Source organism: Narcine bancroftii, chromosome 5, assembly GCF_036971445.1.
Source record: "Narcine bancroftii isolate sNarBan1 chromosome 5, sNarBan1.hap1, whole genome shotgun sequence".
Classification (NCBI taxonomy): Eukaryota; Metazoa; Chordata; class Chondrichthyes; order Torpediniformes; family Narcinidae; genus Narcine; species Narcine bancroftii.
The window spans coordinates 250,843,799-250,854,904 of record NC_091473.1 but is presented as its reverse complement, the minus strand read 5'-3'; the positions used below and the strand labels follow the sequence as shown (position 1 = coordinate 250,854,904).

Genomic DNA, 11,106 nt, shown 5'->3' with positions numbered 1-11,106 from the left:
GATACACTTGTTACTGTATTGTTTCTGGATAGAGTTGGCAAAAACAAAATTATGACGGTATTCGAAGTGGTGAGTCGCTTTATTTCACCACTGTAATCCATGTTCCTTAAGTACCATAGTTGATCCGGTGTAATAGTTGACCTTTTCTGGCCCAGAAAATGCGCGTTTTCCGTATGACCCATGTAAAAGTCGACCCACCCACCCCCCCTTCACCATCTACCTGCCCACCCATCCGACCTCTTAACACCCCGACCACGAATTCTCACCCCCGGCTCACCCACCCACTCCCGACGATCCAACCGCTGTCCCTCACCCTGGCCACACGCCCATCCGAGCTCCTGACACCCTGAAGGCAGACTTACCTTCAGGTCCTGGCCATCCGAGCTCTCAACACCTTGAACGATGCAGGTACTTACTGTGGTCAAAAGTATGACCCATATAAAAGTGAACACCCCCCCCCCCCAAATTTGATCCAAATATTGGTCTAAAACACTTGACTATTACACGAGTTTATTATAGAAGTGACGCCATTTCCAAAGTTTTGATACAGTGATGACGGAAAGCGCTAATGTATTTTCAGAGCAGTTTGTGTGTGATTTCATGCTGTTAACACCATGTGCCTGTTGTCCTTAGTCGCTGGAGGCTGTATTTTTGGGCAGTATTCATAGACTCATAGTTATACTGCACAGCCCTTAGGCACAACATGTCCATGCTGACCAAATTGACCACCTGGGGTTGTCCTACCTGCCTGTGTTTGGCCCATATCCTTCTACACCAGCTGTTCTCAATGGGGGGGCCCTACAATCCCCATGGAGGTCACAGCATCTTTCATTAAAATCCTTGTTTTCTTTTCACCTCATGTCACATTTAAATTTTTTTTTGTCAGTGGGTGAGAAGTTCAGAAGAAACCAAAACTTGACTACTTCACAGGGAAGGGGCCATAAATTTTGAGCAAAGTCCTGGGGGTGGGGGGGACATAGCCAAAAATGCTTTAGGTATGCTTCTCATAAGGACCTGCCCCCCAGCTCTATGGAAAAAAACACCCAGCCTAACAGCCCCTCCTTATAATTCAAACCCTTCAGTGCCCACGGTTGGCAACCCAGTTGGTGTAGTGGTTAGTGCAACACCCTTACAATGCCAGAGACTGGGACTGGGGCTTGTATCCCATGATGACTGTAAGGAGTTTGTATGTTCTCCCCGTGTCTTATGGGGGGCTCTTGTTTCCTCCCACCATTTGAAATGTACCGGTGGTTGTAGGTACATTGGGTATAAATTTGGCAGCAAATTGGACTCATGGGCCGAAATGGCCTGTTAACGTGCTGTATGTCTCAATTAAAAAATTTAAATACCATCTTGTAAATCTTTTCTGCACTTTTTCCACACCAATGACATTTTTTTCTTACAGTTGAGTGACCAGAACTGCACACTTGCAGAAGGTGGGTTTTTACAGGGTCATTTATCAATGGCACAACTTTGAAAAACTTTGCACTTAATGCAAAGAGACAACAGGGACAAGGTCTTCCGTGGGGATCTGTTCGGGGACCTCTGCTCTTTGTGATTTTAATACATGATGATGAAGACGTGGAAGGATGGGTCAACAAGTGTGAGGATGGTATGAAGGTTGGAGGAGTTGTGGATGGCACTGAAGGTTGTCGTAGGTTACAAAAGGATATAGACAGGATGCAGAGTTGGGCAGTAAAGTGGCAGATGGAGTTCAATCTGGATAAATGTGAGGTGATGACTATTGGAAGGTCAAACCAGAAGGCAGAAGTCAGGGTTAATGGACAGATACTTGGAGGAATAGAAGGACCTTGGGGTCCAAATTCATGCATCTCTCAAGATTGCCACACAAATCGATAGGATAGCAAAGAAGGCATATGGGATGTTGGGCTTCATTAGTAAGGGGGACTGAGTTCAGGAGTAGAGATGACATGTTGCAACTCTACAAATCTCTGGTGAGACCACACTTCGAGTATTATGTTCAGTTCTGGTCACCTCATTATAGGAAGGATGTGGAAGCTATGGAGATGGTGCAGAGGAGATTGATCAGGATGTTGCCTGGATTGGAAAATAAGTCTTATGAGCCAAGTTTAGCAGAGCTGGGACTTTCCTCTTTGGACCATAGAAGGATGAGAGGAGACTTATTGGAGGTCTACAGGGTTTTTAAAAACATAGATAAGGTGGACAGCCAGCACCTTTTTCCCAGGGCAGGAATAGCAAACACCAGGGGATAGGTACAAAGTGAAGAGGGGAAAGTTTAGGGGAGAGATCAGGGGCAAGTTTTATTTTACACAAAGAGTTGTGGGTGCTTGGAATGCCTTGCTGGAGGTGGTAGAAGAGACTGAGACATTAGGGGCATTTAAGAGACTCTTAGATGGGCATGTGGATGAAAGTAAAATAGAGGGTTATGGGATAAGAAGGGTTTTTGGACGGAATATATGGGTCGGCACATCATCAGGGGGCCAAAGGGCCTGTACTGTGCTCTATTCTCTCTGCTTGTCTATTTCACACAAGAATTGTTTGAAGCAGCAGTACGACTCCAACACCAGTTTCACTCACAGGAAACCACATCACTAAAAACAAAGAAAGAAAATGAATTAAGACCGTGATGGGAACTGCGCTTCAACCACAACAGGAACATCAGATTAACTCTCAGTCCCTTCAGAGCTCTACTGAGTCAATGATGTGCTTGTGAAAGGATCGGAAACCCGGTTTGACCGCCATTATAGGTAATCACGTCAGTTATTGCATGTGGTTTTCCGCAAATTTTTTAATCCAACATTATGTCAGAGAGGGGTGACTAGATTGCGATGAAGTCTGCAAATGCTGTGATTGCAGTGAAAACACAAAATTGCTGGAGGAACTCAGCAGGTCTCACTGTGCCCATGGGAGGTAAAGATATGGAACATGGAAGTCTGCAAACGCCGTGATTGCAGTAATCTTTACCTCCTAATGCTGGTGTGAGACCTGCTGAGTTGTGTGGTGACTTTTTTGTGATGCCTGGATCTAATGCAAAACAAAGCTTTTCATTCATCTTGGGTACCTGTGACAATAAGCAAGATCTCGAAATCTAAAATGTGACCGGAATCTCACTTAGTGAAGCCAAATGCTTAGTTAACCTGTGACTTCCGAATGCATCTGAGTGATGGCTGTTAGCAGGGAAAGCTCCATACTCCAAGCAAGTATTTGTAGAATTTTAATTTTGTCACGAGAGCAGAGAAAAAGCAGTCACTAAATCATGAAAAGTGGTCAGAAAATTGATTTTTAAAAAACGGTGCCTGGAGGGTAGAAATGCTCTTCATCTGTAAAGTTAGAGTTTAAAAAAATGTGAGCTTGCCTGTCATTAGTACCCCAGAAAATACATGAAGAAAATCATATTTTCATTTCGAATACATTGAACACAGAAATCATCCTTTAAAAGTCAGTAATTTTAAAACATAATTCTTTGAGTTAATACTGGGTTCAAGTTGACAAAACTAATAGGATTTGCAAAAATACAGATGTTAGCGTTGCTTCTATCGGGAATATTCATTGCTGCAAAGGAGTTTCGAACACAATTCATTATCAACCTTAGCACAAATGCAGGCCTATCATCCTCCTGGCTCTCTATTGTACCGGTTCAGTTCATTCTCAGCCTCTGACTGTGTGTTTGACACTTGTACGTCATATCTTTATAATATCACTCAAATGTAAGACTCTATGTCATACAGGTCAATCCTGTCTCTCAGCAATCATTGATCAGCTGGGCAAGGAGCTTAGATTAAAATTATAACACTGATTAAGACAAGAAACTCAAGTATCCAATTACCTGGATGTGGATTGGTGACATACCCCAAATTGGCAATCATGGAGCAACCATTTACCTCTTCATCAATTGCATTCTAAATTAAATATTATTGTTATTGAAAGGTCATTCTAAATTGATTCACCTTGCATACTTCAGACTTAAATCTCTACAGGTGTGTGTGTTCAATGCATGGTGTTGAACTTTGGATACATCAAGTCTGATTTCCTGGTGAAATTAATCAGAGAATAAGGGTCAGATGGGATTCAACAGAAAGATCATGTGCAGCTTCAGTTTCTGATGACACCATTCAATCTAGAGTTTATGAAACAGCATCGGCCTTTTAGCCCATGTACTTAGATTTCATGTCTCCCCTCCCAACTTCATCTACTGCTTCTCACCCTGTTCCTACTCCCTTCATCTCTGAGAAGCCTCTCCCATCCAACTTCAGCACACATTTTCACAGAGGCCTTCTGCATTTTCTCCGCTCTCCAAGCAATTGGACATCTTAATCTAAAATTCATGAGAAATGGACAGATGCCTGCCGTTCTTAAAAATACCATTAATATGACCTTTCTGCAAACAACTGATCAAAGGTTTAGGAGGATTGGATTAGTAAATATGCAGACGATACTAAGATAGGTGGAATAGTGGATAGTGAAGAAGGTTTTCAAGGATTGCAGAGGGATTTGGGCTGCTTAGAAAAGTGGGCTGAAAAATGGCAGATGGAATTTAATGCTGATAAGTGTGAGGTGCTTCATTTTGGTAAGAAGAATCAGAACAGGACATACGTGGTAAATGGGAGAGCATTGATGAATACAGAAGAGCAGAAAGATTTAGGAGTAACGGTACATTGTTCCCTGAAGGTAGAAACTCACGTGAATAGGGTGGTGAAGAAGGCTTTTAGTATGCTGGCCTTTATCAATCATTGCATGGAATATAGGAGTTGGGAGGTGATGTTGAGACTGTATAAGACGTTGGTGTGGCCTAATTTGGAGTTCTGTGTGCAGTTCTGGTCGCCTAATTATAGGAAGGATATAAACAGAGTGGAGAGAGTGCAGAGAAGGTTTACCAGAATGTTACCTGGGTTTAAGCATCTAGAGTATAGGGAGAGATTGGACAGATTAGTTCTTTATTCTTTGGAGCGTAGAAGGTTGAGAGGGGATTTGATAGAAGTATTTAAGATTATGAAAGGGATAGACAGAATAGATGTGGATAGACTATTTCCGTTAAGAGGAGGAAAGATTAAAACAAGAGGACGTGAGTTAAGAATTAAGGGGCAGAGGTTTAGAGGTAACATGAGGAGGAACTTCTTTACTCAGAGAGTGGTAGCCGTGTGGAATGATCTTCCGGGAGAAATAGTGGCGGCGGAGTCAATTGTATTATTTAAGAAAAGGTTGGACAGGTCTATGGATGAGAAGAAGATGGAGGGTTATGGGCATTGTGCAGGGAGGTGGGACTAGAAAGGGGTGTTTGGTTCGGTGCGGACTAGAAGGGCCTAATGGCCTGTTTCTGTGCTGTAATTGTTATATATGTTATATATATGTGTTATATATGTTAAATAAACATTCAATTATTTGAAATCATCCTGATGTGGGACAAACACTAATTATTTTGAGTGTTGCTTTAAAAGTCAAACCAAGAAACATCATCCTTGCCACATCATCACACCTCTTCAAGGAAATTGCAGAAAAATGAGAAACCTCAAGGAAATTCAATACAGTCTCCCCTTTTGTTGCTGATGTATATACCGTAGTAATGAACGGTGTCAATTGCAGTAATCACAGAGTTACCACCGATCACCCTCAAAAGTTGTAATAGAGTTGTATATCACCATTCATTCCCAAATATATTAACATCACTCATTGATAAATTCCATTAAAAATGGTTTTAACAATATTCCATTATAAATTGTTAACACTGTTAGTTCCTACAGATGACAATGAATGCTGTGGACTGTTGTATTCTACCCTTACTGATTTGTGGCATTTATATTCTTGGTTACAGCAAGTTGCACAACTGCATTTCCAGAGAAGACTGAGGCGGGCAAGGCTACCGGCCACCATCCTGTCAATGTTCTAGAGGAGCTCCAGCGAGAGTTGCATCTCAGCTGGTATGGACACTATAAAGGAGTGGTTCTCAACCTTTTTCTTTCCACTCACATCCCACTTTAAGTAATCCCTATGCCATCGGTGCTCTGTGATTAGTAAGGGATTGCTTAAGGTGGGATGTGGGTGGAAAGAAGAAGGTTTGAAAAACTCTGTTTTAATCGTACCAAATTGACTCGTGATGTGCAAAGTTTCAGAAATCCAAAGGAAATCGGCCAAAGATAATTTTTCTCAAGCAAAATATTTAGTAACAATTGGATCTAGAGCAGTGATTCTCAACCTTCCCTTTCCACTCACACACCACCTTAAGCAATCCCTTACTAATCACAGAGCACCGATGGCATCAGGATTACTTAAAGTGGGATGTGAGTGAAAGAAAAAGGTTGAGTATCACTGCTATAAAGAAATGGATCAGAGGTCAATCGCAGGACCATGAGTGGCAGAGAGGATCACTGGGGTCTCCCTCACCCCGTCTGGTGGGTGCACAAATTGTGGAGGACACAGCATCTTTTAGCTACTCTCGGGGAAGTGAAACAGGAGTGTCCGAGACAGAACCACCAGGCTGAGGAACAGCTTCTTCTGATGGGCAGTGAGAATGTTGAACACATGATTGAACTGCTCACACTTAGCCTCAGGACTTGAATGTTTATTCATTTGTTTTTATGTATGTAGTAAGTACTGCATGTGTAGCACAAGTCTGCATGTGTGTTATGTCTGTATGTGTGATTGCATCTTTTTGCACCAAAGACAAGAGAGCTTTGTTTCATCGGGTTGTACTCATACAATTGGATGATAATCAATTTGAAATTAAACAATCCAGTTGTAGGAACCAAGAGTCTAGTACCATGCATCTCCAAATGTAGTCACCAATAAGGCGAACATCTCTCCTTCAAAACGATAGCAGGACCATTTATCTCTGACAATAGTAACAAATAGAGTTAAGATAATTCCTAATTAACTGCAGTAACTAATAATCTATCACCTCACACAATCAACATGAGTAAACAATAGATAACACTACTCAAATTCAGCTGCGATGTCCACAATTCATTCCCAACTATAGGAAGCAATCGACATTTGTACACAATACAGTACCCATTCCCAACTCTAGAAACACCACCTCATCACACTACCATAACCAAGAGTGTAAAGACCTCTTATATAACTAATTTCCCAGACCAATAATGTCATTGTCAACTGCAGTAACCACTCTAACCAGCCACAGAAACCAATAGAGTTGACGCCAGTGATTTTCAACTCGGTGCAATAATGTAAATGCCACTAACTGTTGATTGTGGTAAACAACTGGCGAAAAAGCATTCCGATCCAACTGTCTGTAGCACTACTAATTCCCAACCACAATACTGCAGGGGTAGGTAATTTATTAGGATGAATACTGATGTTTGACACCATTCCCCCAAACATTAGGGTGAACACCACTCACCAGCAGCTAATTGTGATAACACTGTGCATTCCGAACTGCAGGGACCAATGGGGATGAGTGAAACATGGAAGTCTGTAGATGCTGTGATTGTTGTAAAAACGCAGAAATGCTGGAGGAGCTCGGCTGATCTCGCAGCGTCCATAGGAAGTAAAGATATCTAACCGACGTTTCGAGCCTGAGCCCTTTTTCAAGGTATAAGTCAAAAATTCAAAGGCTGGGGGAGAAGAAGAGAAAGGGCAGGGGGAGGAGAAAAGACCAACAGACAAAAGGAGTTAGATTGGGGGGGGGGGACAGGAGAGAGGAAGGATGAGAATTAATTGGGGGAGGGGAATTATGGCTCTGTGAATGCAGAGCTGAGGGAAAGGAGACATATTGATAGGTGCGGGGAGGGGATGCTAACGGAAACTGGAGAAGTCGATGTTAATGCCATCCAGTTGGAAGGTGCCCAGACAAAATATGAAGTGTTGTTCCTTAACTTTGCGGGTGGTCTAAGTCCTATGCCAGTCCATACCTCTTATGAATGCTGAAAGACCTGCCGCCTTCCTCCAGCTTTTCTGTGTTTTTACCATTCTTTGCTAAATGTCTTTACAAAGTATGTTAATGCCATTCATCCTCAGGGTATTATCCAGTAATGTTAACAGCATCAATAATTAGATATCTATATCACCCATTCTGAACTGTAGTCACACCAGCTGGGTTTCTCTGACTCGATCCAATATTTTTAAATCACTCACTGCAATTCCAATCTTCAATTGTGTCAACATTTCATTCCCCACCACAGTGTTTAATGTTGTTAGCACCGCTCATTCACAACTGCAGTCACTGAGTGTGGCTTCAACACAAGTTGTAACCAAAAGGCAATAATGATAAAAGTATTTTTTTGGAATAGTGGCTTAGCTGTCCTCTTCTTGGTCAACATCTCACCCTGCAGTAGAGCAAAGGGCTGGGCCTGTGGGTGGGTGAACAGAGGCTCATTGCTCCATCATGGTAAACCATGGCCTCCCAGCTGAGAAGCTTCAGTACAGAGCAATGGATAATAGACATCAGTTGTAGGATATCACTCACATTAAATACAAAGAGGGCAATCCTCGACCAATGACTGCAGGCAATGAAGCATTATTGTGTAATATCCTTGTGGAAGAGCAACTAAATATTAAATAGTGAATAATCACAAATAAATTATGGTTGTGGATGTTTTCCCTTGCCGTTCTGGGGCAAAGTGTATCAGAATGGCACAGCCACAATACATAAGACACCCCAGAAATATTCATGACTAACCATTAACAATCTATTCCTCTGTTCTAATGTTACACAGCATCCTTTACTCTTCCGTTTCTCCCTGATTCTGAGAAAAGGACTGGGCTTTTTACTCGTGCCAAGGAATAATTGTTTAGCTTAGTTGGACTTCAGCCATGTCGACTCAAATGGCACAGGTTAGCTGGGTAGGTAAATTCAGGCCTTTGAGTTTGTCCTGTCATTTAATTGGATCGTGGCTGATTTGAATCTTGAACCATCTATCCAAATATCTGTCAATTTCGGTTTTGAAATTTTTCATTGATTTCTCCACCCCTCCTCCCCCCTCCCTGTTTTGCCACCCACAGCCTTGCATGCCTCAGCAGACTTTTGGGAGAGAGAATTCCTTGATTTCTACTACATTCTGTGTGAAGGAGTGATACCTGATGATCCCTTTCATGTGGACTCCTTCACCAGATGAAATAGATTCTCTCTGCCCCACTCCCCCCACTAAGTTCAAAGAGTACAAGGACAAATGCCACTGATATATTCTGAACGAATGTGTGATTACATCCTATGTTTTATCCGATATGAAGAATGTTGCAAAATGATATACTTATCTAAATTGAACAAGTTATGATTTACAGGGACATTGTTCTGCAAAAAATGGGTCCAACATTAGCTGGAGAACAATTTTACTTTTTGAATGCAATTGTAGAATACTCTATTGGTTCCGAAGTTGGAGGGTCAGTAATTGGAGGCTTGTTCTTGTCCTGACTGTTGGAAGGGTTCACATTAGCATACATGCAAGAGTCTTCCTGTGGGTTGTCACCGGGCTGAATCATCACGCTGGCGTAAGTCACTCCTGCTTCCTTCTCTTTGGACAACTGAAGACCGAGAATGAGGCAATGGGTTAGTTCATCAGTAAAGTTATCAAAATGAAAATATAGAAGATTTCTTGCAGCAGGGAAAAAAAAAACTTTTCAAGATATTCTAAATAGGGAATTGGATCTCAGAATTAGCAATGCTGTTGTTTCACAGCTCTATGGACCTTAACCTCTAGTGCTGTCCTGTGCAGTGTGTATGGTTTCCCAATGACTGTATAAGTTTCTTCTGGTATTCTCTGACATTCCAAAGACATGCCACATGGTACATTTAATTGGCATGTCTTTGGAACGTCAGAGAATACCTGACATTCCAACTCAAATTCCTCAGGATGATATGCTAGATTTTATTTGATAGTTTTAGTAAATTTTTATAAATATTATCCAGATGTTCTCTTCTTTTTTTCATTTTATTCCTTCTTTCCTATCGGGCTGTTGGGGGGGGGGTGTGGAGGAATTTTTTAAAAATCACTATGTATTAATTTTAATACTTTTGAAGAAGAAATTTATGTATAAGATTTTTTTTAATGCATGTGTGAAATTAAATAAAATTTTCAAATTCCTCAGGATGGTGGAAGAATCTTGGTAGGGCTGATGAGAAAATGAAGGGAATGGCAGAGATGAGGTTAAGCTGACGGGCTAACTGACCTCCTTCTATATTGTAAGATATATACTGTACAGTAAAACCCTTCTTATCCAGAATTTAAGTAGCTAGCATCCTCAAGAAGCCAGTAAGACAATCGCGGAAAATAGAGAAGTCAAAAATACGGGAGTATAAAATTTGTGCGCCTTGCCGTTAGATCACCAATCGCACAACACACTATCTCAAGCAACCGGAAAATTCACTTATCTGGCATCTACAAATACCCACAGGTGCAGGATGCCAGGGTTTTTTTTTACTGTAATGTGAGAACTCAACCTCAAACTTGGATTAATCAACAAATTCCTCTTCAGAAAACAAAATACAAATAGTTCCAGCTCGACTGTTGGGTTCACAGGAAGAACAAAACTGGCAGAACCAGAGTTAGTTTTATATAAAAGTACATCATTGATTTATAAAAGTACAGCATTTTCATATCTTGGATGCAACCTCAAGTATATTAGCTTCAAAACCAGCTTCAAAGCCCAGCACCTAAATTCTGGGGAATAGGTGTACTTCTGTGACAGATGAGAAACTTCAAGGCAGGGTAAAAGTCTAAAAGTCACAAGTGTTAAACTGAAAACTCCTTCCATTCTCAAATGGGCATAAGAATCCCATGGTTCTAAATTGAAAAAGAGACGGAGAGCGCTCATCAATGACCTGGCCAACACTTTATCCCTAACCCACATGGCTTAAACGTCAAAATGGGTTTATCTGTGTTCTTGCATTTCTTTTTAGTGAAGCACGGACAATTGTACGAGGGCTGGCAGGAAGTGGGTATCGTGTAAGGGCAAAGTTTTTGGTTTAAAGGAAAAGTTCAGGGGGCAATTCAAAAACTGCTGATGCAGTAACTTGCATTAGGCATAAGTTAAACCTTTCCAGTTCCTTCACCTACACAGCCCTCCCCCCTCTCCACCCAGTGCTGCTGTCCCCTCCCTCCCTTCTCCAACTATCATCTCCTGCCTTCCACCTCCATTCTTTCATTTTGACGCTCACCAGCATTTTCTCATACT

The 11,106-nt window shown here is 41.6% G+C and overlaps 1 protein-coding gene across 3 annotated transcripts in view; it reads right to left on the bottom strand.

Annotated features, from left to right (window-relative positions):
- Positions 1-493: 493 nt before the first annotated feature.
- Positions 494-11,106, bottom strand: part of LOC138765183 (CMRF35-like molecule 1) — a 30,593-nt gene continuing 19,980 nt past the window's right edge. Inside the window, exons 7-9 of one of the 3 annotated variants that reach the window (XM_069942091.1) lie at positions 9,269-9,456; positions 3,930-4,012; positions 494-2,573 (exon numbers count right to left, since the gene is read on the bottom strand). In XM_069942091.1, coding sequence (XP_069798192.1) covers positions 3,970-4,012; positions 9,269-9,456 — 231 coding nt within the window. In that variant the 3' untranslated portion in view covers positions 494-2,573; positions 3,930-3,969. Of the gene's footprint in view, positions 2,574-3,183; positions 9,457-11,106 lie in introns of those variants that run through there. The other 2 variants (XM_069942090.1, XM_069942092.1) reach the window with 2 other exon arrangements.